This window comes from Giraffa tippelskirchi, chromosome 5 (assembly GCF_054371585.1).
Source record: "Giraffa tippelskirchi isolate mGirTip1 chromosome 5, T2T-mGirTip1v1.2.pri, whole genome shotgun sequence".
NCBI lineage: Eukaryota > Metazoa > Chordata > Mammalia > Artiodactyla > Giraffidae > Giraffa > Giraffa tippelskirchi.
The window spans coordinates 44,169,333-44,189,891 of record NC_137279.1 but is presented as its reverse complement, the minus strand read 5'-3'; the positions used below and the strand labels follow the sequence as shown (position 1 = coordinate 44,189,891).

At 39.9% G+C, this 20,559-nt stretch overlaps 1 protein-coding gene across 1 annotated transcript in view; it reads left to right on the top strand.

Moving 5' to 3' along the window:
• Positions 1–20,559, top strand: part of PLD5 (phospholipase D family member 5) — a 380,049-nt gene that overhangs the window by 347,602 nt on the left and 11,888 nt on the right. Inside the window, exons 6-7 of the mRNA XM_081495441.1 lie at positions 7,525–7,722; positions 17,065–17,201. Coding sequence (XP_081351567.1) covers positions 7,525–7,722; positions 17,065–17,201 — 335 coding nt within the window. The remainder of the gene's footprint in view (positions 1–7,524; positions 7,723–17,064; positions 17,202–20,559) is intronic.

The following is a 20,559-nucleotide window of genomic DNA, read 5'->3' as shown; positions in this document are numbered from 1 at the left end:
GTTCACGGTTGATCAGGTCCTTCTGCTCTCTCACTTGTGTTATTTTATGTGGGTGACATTGTCTTAAACAGATTATATGTGTTTGTTTAATCATTGCAGCAATCTTATGAGCATTATCACCATCCCCACTTGACAGAGAGATTAAGGAATGGGTGAGCTACAGACACAAAAGTTTAGGGAACTTGCCCTGAGTCACAGTGGAAAAGCTTGTGAGAACCAGAATCTGAGCCCAAGTCCTTGCTCTATGCACTAACGCAGTAATCGCCCTGAATGGCCGGCCATTGCACTCAGGGTTGCCAGCCAGCCTAATGGTGGCCCAGACTAGGGCAGAACAGTCTCTTTTTACCATTCTGAGATGTTTCTAGAGCTCCACAGACAGAGAAGAGATGAGAACCATTGGGGCTGAGTATATACATATAGCATTTCGTTTAAAAGCTAGGTAGCCTCCCATCCTGGTTGCTCTGCCACTTTGGTGCCAGTAAAGTGTCACAGTGCTGCCCATGAAGGAATTGCTGAATGGGAGGAACCCGAGGAACTGTGCTCCAAGCTGCCAAGAAATGAATCAGGAGGAAGGGAACAGAATGGAGGCAAAAACATCTCTCTGGAACAAGAGGGGAATCCTTTTTGTTTTTTTGAAAAATTTCAGAGCTTTTCTGTACTTCAAGGTCTTAAAGCAGACTGTACTAAAAGAATTTGTTAATTATAATATAAAAATGAAACCCACTAAGGACTATCCACTTGGCCCTTTTCCCCACAATTAGATGACTTGGTTGCAAAAGAGTAGCATGAGATTTATACATTTGGTGAGGTTTCTGTTTTTTTAGAAAAGAGTTTCTCTCCATCTACAGTTTCCTCAAGTATTTCATCTTTGCATGAATAAGAAGGTAATGGGTGAAATTCACATTGGTGTTAATTAACATCCTGGTACATATGTGTGGCCAGATGTTTATTGTACAAGCCTGAAAGGCAAATATAGTCACCTGGGTCTGGCCCATCATTTTGTCAAAAGACCATTGGAGGGTATGAAAAGGGGATCAAATAAAATGAACTGAAAGTGGCATGATCTCAGCTTCCTCACTGCTCACTAAGAAGAGAAGAGAGAAAACAGGAATGATAGGAGGAGCTGTGGTAACATTTTGGAATCATTTTCAACTCTTCTAAAGAAGCAGGATAAAATTAAAGTACTCCAAAGAATAACGGAAATGGGTTTCCAATTTGTTTCCTCCTATTGCACTCTTAACCCCATTCTTTTAAAACTCCTCCCATTAGCATTCTCTGCTCACTGTTTTATCTATTGATTTTCCTTTGATCAGATAAAGCCAAGAAACTGATGTGTGAATTCCTTACAGACAAAAGTTAAAGATGCCAAAAAGTAGTGGTACTTTGGAAAGTTTTCAGACTCTTATAAAAGATGATGCATTGACACAAAGAAGGAAGGGAGGGAGGGAGGAATAGGAGGGAAGGAAAGGAAAAAGCAAAACCCTTCATTCATCCTACTGTTAGGGGACAAAAAATACACAACCTAGAAGTTGAGAATTACATTTTATTAGATGGATATACTGAAGACTCAAGCTTGGGAGGCAGGCTCTCAGATATCTCTGAGATGTAAGGGAGGAGCCAGTATACATAGGAATTTTGCAAAAACAAGCCAGGTAGTTTTACATCAAAAGATTTATGCTAACTAAAGAAAAAACAAACATCTGAAGTGAATGAGGTTGGTGCTTTCCTATGTATGGAAAGATTGAAATGATTTAGTCTTATTGAAATGATTCCTTTGAAATGCACCTTAACTATCTAGGGTCAGTATCCTGTTTTTCTCCATTTAGAAACCCCTTTGGGTGAACAGTCTGGGATGATTGCAGACAAGAAATTGATATGTGAGTTCCTTATAGCCAAAAGTCAAAGATGCCAAATGAATAGTGGTACTTTGGAAAGTAGCATCCCTGGTTTCCTTACGTGGCAGACAGTATTCTCCGTCTACACTATGAAGGAACACTGTGCGGTATCTGCACAGCGTTGTTGGGAGAAAGAGCCAGGACTGAAGTCAGAGAACATTATTCTGTGATCTTGCAAGTCATTTCCCCTTTAGGGATCTCAGTTTCCTTAATTTTGAAATAAGGTTGAACTAGCTGTTCTATAAGGTTTTTACATTCTCCTTTTTTCAATTAGTCATGTTCCTACTGGCAAGCATTTTTATTCCCACTTGGTAACAAAGAAAACAAGACATCAGGAAGTTAAGTGGTATGGACCACCCACTGTGGAAGTGAAGGGGCCAGAGAGCACATTTCTGAGCAGGAGGCTGTTTTGAGCTGCTAAGATTCAATTCTTTATTTTCCATCCCCAGTAACAAAAATTTCACCTTGAGGGCAGAAACAAAATCGAGTTAGAGCTCCTAGTAATTAAATTTCCTGCAGTAACTCAGAATATAAATCAACCACTAACTGGATGCATGAGAGTTGCTCAGTGTTGCAACTTCTTTTGTCTTTGTCAAGAAAATTAAAGAAATACTGATTCACATTTCTATAAAATCATGAAAACAACAAGCCAGACATCCATAAATGATAGATTAAGCTGTGGTTAAGCTCACTTGGATTAATTATTCTGAGTTACAGCGAAGAACGATGCTAATGCATCCCCTTATTTTGCTGACAGGAGCATCCATCAGCTGCCTGCTTTGGCTTCTGTGTCACGGATAAAATCCACTAAACCAAGCCTGTCTCCCTTTATACTGCCTCTCATGCCCTAAGTAGGAAGGGTTTCTTTTTTTTTTTCCCTCACTGCATTTCCCTTCATAACTCCCTCCCACTAACTTTGAGAAAATAAAGAAAAATGGAGATTTTCTGGTATAATTACATTTCCCCTAATTCTTATTTTGCTTTGAAATGGAGACTACGAATATAAGTAGAAATTCCAAGGCAGAAAAAAAGAGGACATGCTCATAAACAGTAGGACTTAACCCTCACCTGAAGGAACTTCTGGTCCCTCTTTGTGAGCAATTCTTCCCAACAATGAAATATTAAACTAAACTTTCAGCTTCCCTGCTCACTAGCTGTGTGTTTGGACATTTCCCTTAATCTCTCCAAACCTTAGTTTTCTTACCTGTGCAATGAGTTGTTGTGAAATTTAAATGAACGCAGACCTGTGAAGGGGTCCCTGGTGGCTCTGCAGTAAAGAATCTGCCTGCAGTGCAAGAGATTCATGTGTGATCCCTGGGTTGGGAAGATCCCCTGAAAAAGGAAATGGCAGCCCACTGCAGTGTTCTTGACTGGGAAATCCCATGGACGGAGGAGCCTGGCAGGCTATACAGTCCATGGGGTCACAAAAGAGTCAGATACGACTTACAACTACCAATAACAGCAACAAGACTTGTAAAGCATTTAGAACAGTGTCTGAAGCATAGTAAGCACTATAGTAAACTAGTACTACTTCTGTTGTTATTTCTCCCTAAGCAGTAAGTATCTGCTGGATTGTCTCAAACTCAAACACTTCAGAAAATCTTTTTTACAAGCAAACAAAAACAAATAATTAGAACCTATGTGAAAACCCCAATAAATTTGGAATGATAGAACTAAATTTTGTGTTGCTTACATTGTTAAACTGCAAATAAAATTTACTCATTGGATCCTAAAAAATGAAAGAAAAAAACACTTCAGCAGGGCCTCCCATAATATCCTAGTGCAAGGGACATAAGAGAACCATTGATATAACCTAAGTTGTAAATAAAATCATTACCCTTAGAAGAGATTTTTGGCAGGGTGCTCCAGATTGTTTGAGGCCCTAAACCTTTCTGAGATCTATGGGTTGATCACTAACACGTTCCTACTTCATGGAAAAGAGAATCAGTCTCCTCCTAAGAATAACTGTCTTCCAAAGAATCATTAGCTGATAAATCTCCAGCTTTTTCAAGGTAGTTTTACTCAAACAGTTGAGCCATTCAATCAACCATCAGTTGTGTGATTGAACTGAAAAGTCAGGGCAGCCCATCAGAGTACCTCAACTGATCAGTCAAAGAATCTATCAGTTTAACTTTTTGTTCCTTTGATAATCTGGACATAAAAGCTCTTCAGAAACCCAATCTTTGTTATTTCCCCCTCTGCCAGCATTTTAGAAATGTCTGTTCATAAACCTGTACTGAATTTTGGCTCTGACTGAAAGATCTCCAAAACAAAAGCCGATTTCTTTTCTTCCCCATCTTCACTTGATACCAGCCTAAATCAAATACATATATTTAGAAATGGGTTTGAGTCATCCTAAGATTGAGAGGACGATAGACAGAAGTCAATTTCTCTTTATATCCCTAGAGGGCAAATCTTGGCTTGTTTCATTGGCTTTGGATTCTAAAGCTGTAATGTAGTCCCAGCAAAATGATGACAGACATTGCAGAGAAAAGCTCACAAAAAGTATCTTACACAACAGGGGGAAAGGAACACTTAATCTTTGTTTAGAATGCAGTCACTGGAAATATTAGCTGCTGGAGGAAATCTAAGTAGCGTGCACAGAGAGACAGTGACCTCTTGCATATTGATGATGATAAACGGTACATAAGGGAAACCCTGGGGATGATAAATGCTGACAGTGTTTATAAATACGCTTCCCTCTATCTGATCATACCTAAAGGGACAAACATCATTCATAATTATGACATCATTAAAATAAGCATTTTTATTTTATGGCTTCCAAATTTTACGTTAGCTTTTAAAGGATTCCTTCATTAGATTTCCAGATTAAAATGTGTGACGGTATGCATTCCAACATAAGGTACATCACAGATTTCAGCAACACTGAAAATTTTCAGAAGCACTACTTGACTTTAGGCTTTAATGGGTGAAGTCTCTCCCTCAAGTGCAGCCTTTCTTTATGCCTTTGCGCGTGCTCAATCGCTAAGTCGTGTCTGACATGCCCTTATGTACAGCCGTTACTGCCTTCGTTCATTTATTCATTCCCCCTAAATTCTTCCTGCTTTGCTTCCTGGGCCACTTCCTGTTTCAGCTGGAACCATGTTGACTATCTGGTACTCCCTCCACAGTGTGATTTAGGATAGAAGAACAGCAGCCAACACACGCTGAGTGCTGGGCACTGTGCTTACTGCAGGAACTTGTCTGCTTACAGCACGCATAACCCTGTGATGTGAATGTTCTGGAGATAAGGGGGTGTCATTGCCCGCAAGCCAAAAACCAGCCTGCATGCTGGAGATGAGCAGGTTGCTTGTTTCAAGGAGAGAGAGTGACACTATGGCCACTTGCAGGGTGTAAGGAAGCTGAATTTAGGAAAGATGTACTATGGGGTTTGGACTTTGTACAAGGTTTTGCTGGGGAGGGTATAAGGAAGCAGGGAATAGGGTATAAGGAAGCTTAGGATTGGATGCTATTGGGAATAGGACAACTTTGTGATTAAGTGAATGAAGTCGCTCAGTCGTGTCCGACTCTTTGCGACCCCACGGACTGTAGCCTACCAGGCTCCTCCGCCCATGGGATTCTCCAGGCAAGAATACTGGAGTGGGTTGCCATTTCCTTCTCCAGGGGATCTTCCCAACCCAGGGATCGAACCCGGGTCTCCCGCATTGGAGGCAGATGCTTTAACCTCTGAGCCACCAGGAAAGTCCACTTTGTGATTAGGTGTTTTAATAAGCCATCAGTTATGAGGGGGGATGAATTAAGGTTGAAATTGTGACTGGTAAAGAAGCAACTGTCACCTATATCAACTAGGATGGGGCTCTTCGGTCATTTCTGTGCTTGGACAATGCTCACGTTTTGTCAGTGTTCACACAGGATTACAGAGAGGTCTTTTTTTCTTTTTTTGTTTCAATTACATTCTGGATGTGCATGCATGCTCAGTTGCTTAGTTGTGTCCAACTGCTTGCGACTCTATGGTTTGTAGCCCACCAGGCTTCTCCATCCCAGGCAAGAATACTAGGGTGGGTTGCCATTTCTTCCTCTAGAGGATCTTCCCAGCCCAGAAATCAAACCTGCATCTCCTGCACTGGCAGGCAAATTCTTTACCTCTGTACTACCTGGGAAGCCCTGCATGCTAGACAGTCAACAGCAATCTTTGGCACATTGGCTTGCAGATGCATCACCCTATGATTTCTTTGTTGCAAGATCCTATTGGTTTCTTACTCTTGAAGGTGAAAGTCACTCAATCGTGTCCAACTCTTTGTGACCCCATGGGGTATAATGTCCATGGAATTCTCCAGGGCAGAATACTGGAGTAGGTAGCTATTCCCTTCTCCAGGGGATCTTCCCAACTCAGGGTTTGAACCCAGATCTCCTGCATTTCAGGCAGATTCTTTACCAGCTGAGCCACATGGGAAACCCAGGAATACTGGAGTAGGTAGCCTATCCCTTCTCCAGCGGATCTTCCCAACCCAGGAATCAAACTGGGGTCTCCTGCATTGCAGGTGGATTCTTTACCAGCTGAGGCTACCAGGGTAGCCCCTCTTACTCTTGAGGCTTGTCAAATCTTAATAAGAATAAAAATTGCTAACATATTTTAAGCAGTTACCATGTGATAGGCACTATTCTAAGCCCATAAAAACATATTAACCATGTTACCCATAAAAACATATTAACCATGTTATGTATCATAGCAATTGTATGAAATAAATAATATTATCTCCTTTTTATGGAAGAAGAAAATTATGGTGAGAGATTAAGTATCTTGTCCAAAGTCACACAGTCAGAAAGTTGTTGGGCTGGAACCTAATTCCAGGCAGTCCGACTCCAGAATCCATGATCTAAACCATTTTGTTGTGCTGCAACTGAAAGTCTATCTTTATATTGCTGCATTATTTAAGGATTCACACCAAAAAATTTAATATTGAAGAAAAGAATCTGAGGAGCTGATATAAAATATGTTGATGAATATGGAGAAATTATCCATAAGAGTCCAAATGCAGGGCTTCCCTGGTAGTTCAGTGGTTAAGAATCTGCCTTGCAATGCAAGAGACACCGGTTCAATCCCTGGTCCAGGAAGATCCCACATGCTTCGGAGCAACTGAACCTGTCCTCCACAACTACTGAGCCTGTGCTCTAGAGCCTGCGAGCTGAAACTTCTGAGCCCACAAGCTGCATCTACTGAAGTCAGCACGCCTTAGAGTCTGTGCTCTGCAACAAGAGAAGCCACTGCCATGGGAAGCCTGATCGCAGTAACAGAGAGTAAGCCCTGCTCACTGCAACTAAGGAAAGCCCATGTGCAGCAATGAAGATTCACCACAGCCAAAAAAATAAATGAATATATCTTTTTAAAAAAGATCTCAAATGCAAAAACAGGCAAAAGTTCTCAAATATTTAAGCATTTTAATGACACATCATTTCTGTATACCATAATATGACTATATCTGCATACTTACAGATGCAGTATATATACATATATACATATATATATATGTGCATACACATATATAGTTGTTAGAGTGTAGCAACTACAAGAAAAAAAACACTATTTCTGCATTATTGTGCATTTTTTGTCTGAGAATAACACCATCACATGTACATGGCATTGATGCTCTCGATTTTAATTTCACAGATGAAAGAACTCGGTGTCATCTTCTACAACTGCAGCTGCCTGGTCCTAGATTTACAAAGGATATTCGCTTTATATAGTTCATTAAAATTCAAAAACAGAGTACCTCAGACCTGGTCCAAGAGACTTTATGGAGTCTATGACAATGAAAAGAAATTGCAGCTTCAGTTGAATGAAACCAAATCTCAAGCATTTGTGTCGGTGAGTTTTGCTGTGTTTTTCTCCTCCTCCTCCCCTCCTTCCTCCAAAAGCCCTTTATTAAGTTGGAATGTTTGAGTGCAATCTTATGTTGGGCAAAAATGAATTCAATCAGTCTATCCTGACACATCCCTAGAAGAGTTAAAATATATCCATTCTTATACTCAAGCACATGCTGACCCTAGTTACAATAACAATACCTGTTAATAATCATTCCTAGTTTCAGATACTTTGCATTATCTGGTTGGATCCCCACCATCACCCATTAGGTAGACCCAAGATTATGACTGTGTTTCAAATGAAGATACTGAAGTTTATCTACTAGCACGAAGACCATCAGATGACAGGTGCCAAGAGAAACGCAAGCACCCAGGTCCTCTGACACCAGATGCTATTTTCAATGCCTTTCACCAATGATTTTCAAACTCGATTTTAGCAATATAACCCTCTGAGGAAACCCTGGTGTATAAAACAGACAAAAGCAGAGCTATTGTATTTGACTGGGGCTGGAGGGCAAGAGGCCCTTCCAAAAGGCCAGGGCACAGTTTCCAAGCCTCTGACTACGCTTGGAAGCCACCACCTGGATGCCCACGCACCACAGCTGTCCCCACAGTATTGCTGAGGTGGGCAATGTAAACATCTGAGCCTACAGTCCTGGTCTTCAAACTTTAAAGCATCTAAGAACCAGACAGGGAACCTGATTGAAATGCAAACTTACGGGACTTCCCTGCTGGCACAGGGGAACACAGGTTCAGTCTCTGGTCTGGGAAGATTCCACGTGCCACGGAGCAAGTAAGCCAGTGCTCTAGGGACGGGGAGCTGCAACTACTGAAGCCTAAATGCTCTAGTACCTGTGCTTTGCAATAAGAGAGGCCACCGTAATGAGAATCCAGCACACTGCAAGGAAGAGTAGCCTCTGCGCTCTGCAACTAGAGAAAGCCTGTGCAGCAATGAAGACCCAGCACAACCAAACACTATAAATAAATAAATACGTTGTGTTACTGTTGTTATTCAGTTGCTATTGTGTCTGTCTCTTTGTGACTCCATGGACTGCAGCACACCAGGCCCTTCTGTCCTCCACCATCTCCTGGAGTTTGTTCACATTCATGTCCATTGAGTTGATGATGCTATCTAACCATCTCATACTCTGTCGCCCCCTTCTCCTTTTGCCTTCAGTTTTTCCCAGCATCAGGATATTTTCCAATGAGTTGGCTCATCTCATCAAGTAGCCAAAGCATTAGAGCTTCAGATTCAGCGTCAGTCCTTCCAATGAATATTCAGGGTTGATTTCCTTTAGGACTGACTGGTTTGACCTTGCAGTCCAAGGGACTTTCAAGAGTCTTCTCTAGCATCACAATTTGAAAGCATTGATTCTTTGACTCTTTAAGGTCCAATTCTCACATCCATACATGACTATTGGAAAGAAACATAGCTTTGACTATATGGACCTTTGTTGGCAAAGTGATGACTCTGCATTTTAATATGCTGTCTAGATTTGTCATAGCTTTTCTTCCAAGGAGCAAGCATCTTTTAATTTCATGGCTGCAGTCACCATCCACAGTGATTTTGGAGCCCAAGAAAAGAAAATTCATCACTGTTTGCATTTTTTCCCCCTTCTGTTTGCCATGAAGTGATGGGACTGAATGCCATGATCTTAGTTTTGGGGCTTTTTTTAAATAAGTAAGTAAGTAAAAAGTGCAAGCTTACAGTTCCCCCACCCTCACCAGGATCTGATCCACTGGACCTGGGTGAAACCTAAGAATTTTTATTTGAATCAGGCTTCTGAATTGATCCTGTTGCTCAGGTAAACTTCTCTGGACCATTCTCCCAATTTAATATGGCTATTTCTCCACTGTCTTACAAGTTGCCAAGAACTTTTATGTCACTGAAGAGCTTTTCATGGAAGAGGAAATAGTAGCTTTTTTGCCCATTAAAATGAAAGCACTTACTGAAATTTTAGAAGTGTAGCGATAGAGAGAAAATTGAAGTTGCTTGTCTTAAACAAATTCATGTAAGTGTGATAACATAAAATAGACTATGGAAGATTTTCACCAAATAGAACTAAAAAGCTCCCTTTTTGGGTATGTGTATAGGTCAAACAATGCAGCAGCATATAGCATATCATCTAAGGCATTTTACTAATAAAATTATTGCATATATTCAATTTTGTTTCCTCTTAAGACAACCCTGTAAGACAAGAAAATCAGATATTATTCTCAATTTGTAGATTAGTTGCAATAGGAAATTTTCCAAGGAACCCTTAATCCAGATTAATGGCAACATTAATGGTAACATAACATAAATGATAACATGACACCCCAAGGGTCCAGCAGAACAGCTGGAAGCAGCAAGAAACAGGTGAATTATAAGTATATTTCAGATAATTGCTGGATTTTGAATTTACAGTTTGAATCTTAGAGATGAGTGAATATGGTTGTTGCATAAATTTAAATTCTGACCCTTAAAAAAGTAGGGGAGTCTTCCCTTGTTGACCCCAAAGTTAACATATCTACTTCAGAGAGAGGGCCCAGGCCTTTAGTAAAATCTATGAAAATGCAAGGGCTTTGTTATATTCCTTGTGCTAAGTCACTTCAGTCCTGTCTGACTCTTTTGTGACCCTATAGACTGTGTAGCCCACCAGGCTTCTCTGTACATGGAATTCTCCAGGCAGAATACTGGAGTGGGTTGCCTTGCCCTTCTCCAGGGATCTTCCCAACCCAGGGATTGAACCCCCTTCTCCTGCAACTCCTGCATTGCAAGCGGATTCTTTACCTCTGAGCCACTGGGGAAGCCCAGTGCTACCAAATAGGTTGAGCTTTTTTAACAGTCCTTTCCTTTCCTTAAGCTATGGTCTTTTAAACCATGCGGCACCTTTGTTTTCTATTTTTATTTATTTAATTATTTTAAATTATTGTTATTTTAGTTTCCATTTCATATTAATATCTCAAGCCTACCTTTGAATTTCAGTTCAACAGATATCAATTCAACACCATTTTTTACAGAAGTATAAAATCTTACAGACAAAAGATAAATAAAAGTCAGAAACCCCCCAATATTGGAATTGGTATCATTTGCCCAGAGCTCCTTGGTCTCACCTCTGTTACAACATTAATCACATTTTTGTAGCTATTTGTTTATTGATTATCTCTCCCACTATTTTGGGCTTCACTGGTAACTCAGATGGTAAAGAATCTGCCTGCAATGTGGGAGACCTGGGTTCAATCCCTGAGTTGGGAACTAGGTTAGGATCCCTGAGTTGTCCCTGGAAAAGGGAACAGCTACCCACTCCAGTATTCTGGCCTAGAGATTTCCATGGACTGTGTAGTCCATGGGGTCGCAAAGAGTCAGGCATAACTGAGCAACTTTCACTTTCACTTTCCCACTTTCTTATAAGGCTTCAAAGGTCATATACTATACTCTCTTCATCACTGTTACTTCCAGTACTTCCCTTAGGCCTCCCTAAAGCAGCAGTAAATGTTGGATTGGTTCTGTTAGTAGTAATATCAATAAAAAGTTCCAGGATACATACAGTTTTCTGAGTATATGTGCCAAACAAATGTCAAGGCAAATTTATTTAAGTTCAAAATGTTTGTTATAAATTATCTTAAAATAGTATATTATATTTTTTAAGCTTACAGTCCCAACAGTAAGTTAACACACTAAATATATATATTTGAGGGCTTTAAGAGTTATCATTCCCAAAATTAGATTTTATGTGATTAATAACTTCGCATGTTTATATATAAATTTAAATAGTGATGTAGATATAAATTATTTCTAGTTTTTTCACAGGACAGAAAGAGGTATTTGGTTAGATTTAAGTATGTGATGTTTAATAACTTGGGGCTGAATCATTCTAATTTTCTTACATTCCCTATTGAAATCAGAAGATAGGAACAACAGACTGAGGTTTTTTGTCCTGTTTTATAACAACAGAGTGAGGTTTTTTTATCCTATTTTGTAACAACAGACTGAGGTTTTTTGTCCTATTTTGTAGCATGCTTTTTAGAGTTCTTAAGATAATGCATTTGATTTCCAAGATAAAGACTAGTTAGTTCAAGGTCTGTTTTTATTGATCTGGGTGCTAGAAAGATTTAATTTCTTGTTGTTTATTGCTTGGTTCATTCATCCACCACTCATGTATACTGTAGTTATTTAGTGAGTGAGGGCAGATGTTGAATAGAACTTGGTGCTGCTCTGAAAAATATAATTAAATTTCCCTTTAGAATCTCAGCTATATATTTTAACTACACTTCAATAGATTTATTGAGATATAATTTATTACCATAAAATTCATCCTTTTAAAATGTAAAAATCAGTGGATTTCAGTATAGTCACAGAGTTTTACTATCACTTTCTAATTTTAAAATATTTTTATCACCACAAAAGAAAGAAAGCCATATCACAAAGCCATTCCTGTTAGTAGTTGCTCTCCATTTCCCCCTTCTCTTAGGCTCTAGAAAGCACTAATCTACTTTCTGTCTCTAAAGATTTGCCTTTTTCTAGATACTTCATATAAATGAAGTAATATTGATACAATATGTAGTCTCTTGTAACTGATTTCTTTCACTTAGTATTAATAAAATGGTTTCAAAATATATGACTCAGTTCTTTGTCCTTTTATGGCCAAATAATATTGCATTGTATGGATATATCACGTTTTGCTGTCTGTCCATCAGTTGATGGACATTTAGATGTTTTCACCTTTTGACTATTGTGAATAGTGTTCCCATGAACCTTCATGTACAAATTTTTATTTGAATACTTGTTCTCAGCTATTTTGAGTTTCACTTAGGATTTGAATTGCTGGGTACTGTTGTAACTCTATCTTAAACATTTTGAGGCATTGACAAACTTTTTAAAATTGGCTGCACCATTTTGCAATTCCTCCAGAAATGAATGAGGATTTCAATTTCTGCACATCTTAGTCAATACTTGCTGTTGCCACTCTATTTTAGCCCTCTTAGTGTTTGTGAAATTTGCCTTATGGTTTTGGTTTGCATATTTTAATGCACTTACTGGTCATTTGTATATCTTTTTAGAGAAAAGTCTATCAAAGCCTCTGTTCATTTTTCAGTTAGATTGCTTGGGGGTTTGTTATTGAGTTGTAAGTGTTATTTATACATTCTAGATACAAGGATGTATATGATTTGCAAGTATTTTCTCCCATTCTGTAGATTGTCTTTTCATGTTTAATTACATTTTAGCATATATATTCTGGGAATGGAATATGGATTTTTTTAAACCAGGAATCTGATATGAAATAAAACCCTACTAAAGCAAGAATTTAATGAATATGCAAAACAAGGTACATGTAAATATAAGGTGTTTATTGATGTAAGAAGGAAATAGAGATTACCTATAATCAAGGTGCCTCAAGAGCACTTGATTGGTAACAGATCATTGAGAGCTGAAGCAAAGAAAAGGATCTGTATTTTCCTTCTCTTTGTATTTTGCTTTGGAATAAAGGACTACAAAGTGCAAGGGTCAGAAAATTAATCCAGGAATGATAAGAAAACAACAGTCTTCTCTCTAATTAAACAAGCAGAGCTAGTTAATTTCCTCTGCCAGATCAGAGAACACACAAGTACTACCATGACCCCAGGGGCAGAAGTACTAATACAAATAGCCATGTGTTTCCTTAATAAACACATGTAGCACCTGCTATGCTCTAGGCATTGGGTTAGGAAATGAGAATGTAGGAAACAAGACAAGTACAAGTAAGGGTCTATTCACACATAGAAGGAAATACCTAGAGTAAAGCAACTCCAACTAGGAGTAGAGGTTGGGGAGTCACACAAGACTCCAACACTTAGTAATCTAAGAAGCACTCTCACATTCCACAAATATTTATTGAGCATGTCATACGTGCTAAGCATGGCATGGCACAAGGCTCCAGAGACATAAAACCAAGCAGCTCACAAGCTGGTAGAGAATCACACAGACTAATGAAGGAAGTACAATGTAGCATGTGCTGGAATGAAACTGCACAAAGCAGGAATCTTTATTGATCACTGATGTATGCCAAGTACCTAGACTAGAGTTGGTTGTGTGGCTGGTATCAATACTTAGTAATATTTGATGAATGAATGAAATCAGGTGCAGAAGAGGACCAGATCCAGACCAAAAGTAGGCCATTCCCTTATTTAAGCCTCAAAGGCAGATCATAGTGAAAGATTTGTTACTGTTCTTACCCCACTGGAAACAGAGGATCAGGAAATGTAAGGGACATGCCCAGCCTGCTACAGGTTATAAATGCTGGAACCCAGCACATCACCAGCATGTAAATGCTGCATCACCAAAGCACAGTATCCAAACTCATTAGACGATAGCCAATGAAAGAGACCAGTGACTCTGTGTCTAAATTTGTTCCTCCTTGAAACCCAAATCCAGTTTTGGGAACATGCAAGGAAGTTCAGGAAATTCCTAACTGAAGCAAAAATATGGGCATTTGGACACATTTCAGAGTTGACCTGGGCTCCTGTCTAGAGCTCAGATCTTGGCTTCTTCGTGGAAAGCTTTACCCGTTGGGTAAAGCAGATCCAACAGGCTGAGGGAATTAATTCATTTGAATATTCATTTATTAATGAAGATAGAAAAATGAGTAAAACACAATTCCTAAAATCAAGATAGTAGCCGTCTAGGCAGGGAGATGAGACAGGTACAAGTGATTTTAAGTTTCAATATTCTAAATAATATAACAAATAAATCACATTATGGGAAGACAGAAAAAGGAGAAGTAGCTTCTGGGTGACAATATAGAAATGTTTCAGGACTTCCCTGGTGGTCCAGTGGTTCAGAGCCCGCCTGCCAATGCAGAGACACAGGTTCGATCCCTGGTCCAGGAAGATCCCACATGCCTCGGAGCGACTAAGCCTGTGTGCCACAACTACTGAAGCTTGTGAGCCCTAGAGCCTGTGCTCCCCAACAAGAGATGCCACCATAATGAGACGCTCAAGCACTGAAACTGGAGAGTAGCCCTAGCTTGTCGCACCTAGAGAAAGTCTATGCGCAGCAGCGAAGAGCCGACACAGCCAAACATAAACGGGTTTTTTGTTCTTTTTTTTAATGTCATGGAGGAGATAGTATTTGAACTTGAACTTAGAGAAAGTATAGGACTCTGATAGGTAAAGATAGGGAAGCACTTCAGCCAGAGGGACCGGCCGGAGCAAATACATGGAGGCAGACAAGGTGAGAGCAGGGCCATGGACTGACGATTATCTTAGTTTGGGACACAGAAGGCAGGATAGTGTGCAAAAGAGGGAGACAGAAACGGGAGAGCCAGGTTACAGAGGCCGTGCATACATCTGCCCCAGTGAGATCAGGCTGAATTCCAAGAAACCAGGGGTCCTGAGAGAGACACACATTTGTTTGTTTGTCTTGTAAGCATCGTGGAGACAGGGAAATGAGTTCAGAAGATATACAAAAGTGGTGCCCAGCAAACAGCACCAGTGCCTGAATGAGGGAAACAGCGATATGGAGTAAGGGAAGGACAACGTGAGAGACACTGCAGAAGCCCACACCGTCTATCTTAGTGACGGATGGGGTATCTGCATATGTATGTGCTGGGGACAAGTGTAGGACTAGCATTGGATTTTGTTTGTTTTTTAATTTATGTTTTATTGTTTTGTTTTGGGCGCTTTGTTCTGGTTTCTCTCCTTTAGCATTTGTTTTTTTGTTTCTTAATACTTACAAGTTCATCCTCCTTCCGAAAGAAAAGTGATTTAAATCCAAAACTTATTCTGATACTCATTGGCCAGGACAACATTCTGAGTAAGGGTGCCTGGTAGGTGTGGCCCTTCGACATGCTCCTTCCTCAGCCCCATGCTCCTCCTCAGCTGTGCATCCAGTCCAACAGCATCATCTTCCCGCTGTCTATGCTGGGATAGGGACGCCCGACGGCACAGGGTGGGGAGTTGTTCCCAAGCATTCATGAGGGCCTCTGCCACCATAACTGGCAGAACATTTGGTGAAGGACTCAGTTCTGCCACGCCAGGCAATCTTCCAGAAACCATTTATTTGGCCTCTGATACTAAACAGAGGAGCCTGGTGGACTACAGCCCACGGAGTTGCAAAAGAGTCGGACACGACTTAGCCACTAAACAACTAAGGACTGATTGCCTTGTTTGTGTTCCTTCATTTGGTGTCTTGCTTGTCAGAGTAGTACAGAAACTACAGAAATGCTCCTTCCAGTCTTGTCCAGCGGGAAACCAGTAAGAAAACCAAAGTACATCTTTTCCTTTCTATAATGAAAAAAGTGAAAGTCACTCAGTCATGTCCTACTCTTTGTGACCCCATGGACTATACAGTCCACAGAATTCTCCAGGCCAGAATACTGGAGTAGGTAGCTGTTCCCTTCTCCAGGAGATCTTCCCAAACCAGGGACTGAACCCAGGTCTCCTGCATTGCAGGCAGGTTCTTTACCAGCTGAACCATAAGGGAAACCCAAGAATACTGGAGTGGGTAGCCTATCCCTTCTCCAGCGAATCTTCCCGACCCAGGAATCGAACCAGGGTCTCCTGCATTGCAGGCAGATTCTTTACCAGCTGGCCTACCAGGGAAACCCTCCTTTCCATAATAATTTTATCTAAAAACATCATACTTCTGTAAAATGGAAACCACTTTGAGCAACATAAGAAAAATATCTCAAGTATAATTTGCCTCTTTGTTCATTTCTCTCAAGTCCTTGTCTCTGCTTATGAGCTTAGCGTCTTAATAAGTCACTTGGTTTTTCCTCTAGAATTACTGATGATCCTTTCTCCACAATCAACCCTCCTCTTCCTCACTTGATGAAAAAATAGGAGAAAAGAAAAAACAAAACGAGATTTTTAGACCATGTGTCTTGAACATCTTTATGGCCACATTACCTTTCAAGTGAAATGACTTCTAGCATAAATAGCTTGCTGTATGTGTGTGTGTATACACACACACACACACACACACACACACATATACACTATGCATGGTAATATCTGAGAAAATTAACTATGCATGATATGAGTGTGTGCCAGAGTCACATAAGTTTAGAACTGGAGAACTTCTGTAAAGATAAAACATGTGTGTACTGAAAACGAGAATTCCCTCCCAAAACCAACTTAAAGGACAGATTTGAGACTCATTCCACCACACTTTGATTTCTACTTGCTTCAACTTTGATATAACTGAAAATGTGTTTGTCTAATCTCATAAAGAACTAGAAAGTAGACTTGCAAAAATTGGCTAAAAGCCAAGATTCATTTTTTTTAAAAAATTTTTAAATTTTTAACAAATTTTAACAACAAAAAAGAGAAAACCCCAGATGGCAAAAATTAATACTCTAAAAGTTCGTTTTTTGTGTCTTCACAGAATTCTCCCAAACTCTTTTGCCCTAAAAACAGAAGCTTTGACATAGACGCCATCTACAGTGTAATAGATGATGCCAAGCAATACGTGTACATTGCAGTCATGGACTACCTGCCTATCTCCAGCACAAGCACCAAAAGGTCAGTGAGTGTGTACTTAGAACCTGGGCTCCAGGGCAAGGCATGATACTGAGAACCACAGGAAAAAACATCCTGGACACTGAGATACTATCAGGTCACAGGTTGCACATTCACATCTTCTCAGTGTATATTTGCAGCTCACCCAGAATGCATCTCCTCCCTCAGTCCATTTTAAGGACTCAGGGTCTCATCCCATAAATTACTACCTCAGTAATTTACATTATAAGCATGACAGCAACTTTAGATTGAAGATTGGCTTGTTTGCAATTTGAAAATTATTTGGAAAATAAAATAAATTAAAAATTATTAGAAAAAAGGTTTTTTTAAGTTATCAGTTGACATGTGCCTGAAGGGCATCCCGAAACTAAGTAGGTCTGCCAAGATTTTCTTTAAAAGAGGCATCACTTTGTTGTACTCATGTTGGTCTTCCTTAAATGCTAAATTTTCGTACTATCTTTTTCACTTACAGGAGAAGGAACTTAAAATATGTATGTTCTCAGTCAATCCATCCATCTGTAAGAGGAACATAGCATTTTAAAATTTAGAGTATTTTTAATATTCATCACTGTGCAAATGTGGAAATACTTGGAATAAACAGGAACAGAATTTATGCCCCTAAATCATTGCATGCATAAATGCATGCCTAGGACCCAAGTATTTCCCACTTTTGCTTTCTTGCCAGGAATGCAGAGTTTGGGTGCTTGTAAATGTTTTGAATAATCCAGTTAACCCAGGAAAAATTTCCAAAGTGCACATTTCTAGGAGTACAACCTGACACCTTTTAAATTTGGAAAATTACAATTTCAAATTAACTATTTTGCTGAGGTTAAGTAATTTCATGTGCCCTATGTTGCTTGAATATTGTTTATATTGCCAACTTCATATGCATAATATACAACTTCTTTATGCAAATGACTTTAAAATTGCAAAAGATGTGGTTTCTCCCAGAAAGTGATTACCCCTAATGATGGTCAAAAAGTATTTTAGGCTACAAGATACACATTATTAAGACACTTTTACTTAAAATATTGTGCACCCTTTGAACATTCATGGATTATTTTTTCCACATACTTTCATTTTTTCAATCCCTCCTTTTCATGTTTTGCCCATTTATTGTTTATTTGATTTTAAAGTTGTTTTAGACTTCAGCTTCTCTTTGGGAAGAATTTGAAACAATACATTTTGCCTGATTTTCCAATTATTCTGAAGGAGAATAAGATTAAGTTTATGACTTATTAGGTTGGGATAATAATTTCATAGGATTGACATAACCTTCATTTCATGAAGTTCCTTCGAACAAACAAAATTAAGATCCTTCATAGCCAAGGGAGAAGGCGTTAGCATGGATAATCTAAAATATCTTGGAAATATAATGAGGAAAGAGATTGTGTACCAGCCACAGAACAATGCAGAGTCAAAGCAGGGGTCTCTCAATGGGAAAGATTTGCATTTTTTTTGTGAATGAAGAAGGCAGAGAAGAAAAATAGGGAAAGTCAAGCATCCCATTCTTTGAGACTCTGTGGACAGAGTTGCTTGAATTTTCCAGGCAAGAATACTGGAGCGGGTTGCCATTCCCTCTCAGGGGGATCTTCCCTATCCAGGGATCGAACCTAAGTCTTCTGCATTGCAGGCAGAATCTTTACCATCTGAGCCACCAGGGAAGGCTCCAGGGAGAAGTTGAAGCTATTCTCAGGAAGGAATGACTAATCAAATGCAGCTGCAGAGGGCCAAGAGAACAGCTAAGGGAGAAGGGGGAGGATGCCTTATCCTCTGAATTAGAGGGAAGGGGATAAGGATGTGTGTGCCATCAGGGTAGAAAGTTGAGGAGAACCATGACCAAGACCCCCAGTTTTGTGAATGAAGGAAAGAACAAGTTTCTCCAGGGTGGAGTAACAGAATAATTACAAAAGATACAGGAGGTGGAACTAACCCAATTCAAGGATAGAAGTTGGCAGATGGTATTGAGAACCCTGAAGGTTGAGATGACTTTTTCCAGTAGTCCTCAGCTTTATGACTATAGAAATACACCAAAGGAATAATGGCACTGATCTAGGATTTAGACTCTGCAAAGAGACAAAGGAAGGGAGAGGGGCAACTGTCCAGGTGATCAGAACTGAAACTAGGCTTGTCAGGGAAAGGAGACCAGGAGGAGCTGATGCATCAGGAAAAAGTAGAGGGATCTTGGATCTGGGGCCCACACAGGTGAAAAGTGAACATGTTAGTTTCTCAGTCATGTCCGGCTCTTTGTGACCCCATGGACTGTAGCCCACCAAGCTTTTCTGTCCATGGGATTTCCCAAGCAAGAATGCTGAAGTGAGTTGCCGTTTCCTTTTTCCAGGAGATTTTCTTGACCCAGGGATCGAACCCAGGTCTCCTGCATTGCAGGCAGATTCTTTAGCATCTAAGCCACCAGAGAAGCCCACACAGGTGAAAGGGCAGGTACAAATAAGAGTGAAAGAACTTGGAGGGCAGGAGGCTGGGGTCAGATATAAAGAGGAGACCTTTGGAGGTAAAATTATTATGCAACTCACAGGCCAAGGTTTTGAATAATATATCATTAGTCCAAACAATGAATTGGCCTAGAATTAGGCAAAGATTGTATGAATAAACAGAAGGTCTACAAATTACAGGATTAAAGAGAGAGCAATTTGAGATTTGTCTTTAACATGGGAAAGCTTACTGTTTTTGGTTTTTAACATGAGAACTAAGTTACAGTTCCAAAAGAAACACTGTGTGTGCTAGGGGGTGCAGTGTCTGGCTCCTAAATCAAGTGGACAGGTTGTGGTGGGAAATATACAGCAGGACTTTAGGAGAAACTGTGGCCTAGGAAAGAGTCCAGATTTAGTTGAAGTAAAAAGTTAAGAATTCAGGGAAAAGGCTAAACCTATAGGGGAAACTGTTTACCTGATGAAGGGTCCCAGAGTACTGGAGGGGCTTGGCAAGGAGAGATGAAGACAGTTTGGAAATAAGAGTATGGGAAGCTTGGATAACCAGAGCAAAATCTCATTTGGGGGGAACTTATCAAAGAAGAGGAGTTTAAGAAGCATTTGAAGATGTCAGAGTACTCAAGGATTCTAACTAGAATTCTTTTGGAAAGTTGATTCTTCTTGCACAGTTGAACCAAGGCCCAAGTAAAGTTGCAGGTATAGTGAAGGTGGTATGTGGTAGTGGTCAGTATGTCTGTGCCCTCAGCCCACACAACCTGAGGCCCTGTAGGAAACCTCATTTTAGGTAGGATTGTACCTGCCTAAAGCACTGTTTCTCAATGTTCTAACCCAGGAGGCCAGCATTTTATCAACATACCATACAAGGTTATTTATATTACAGATTAGAGGCTGATCTAATCTATAATATAAAT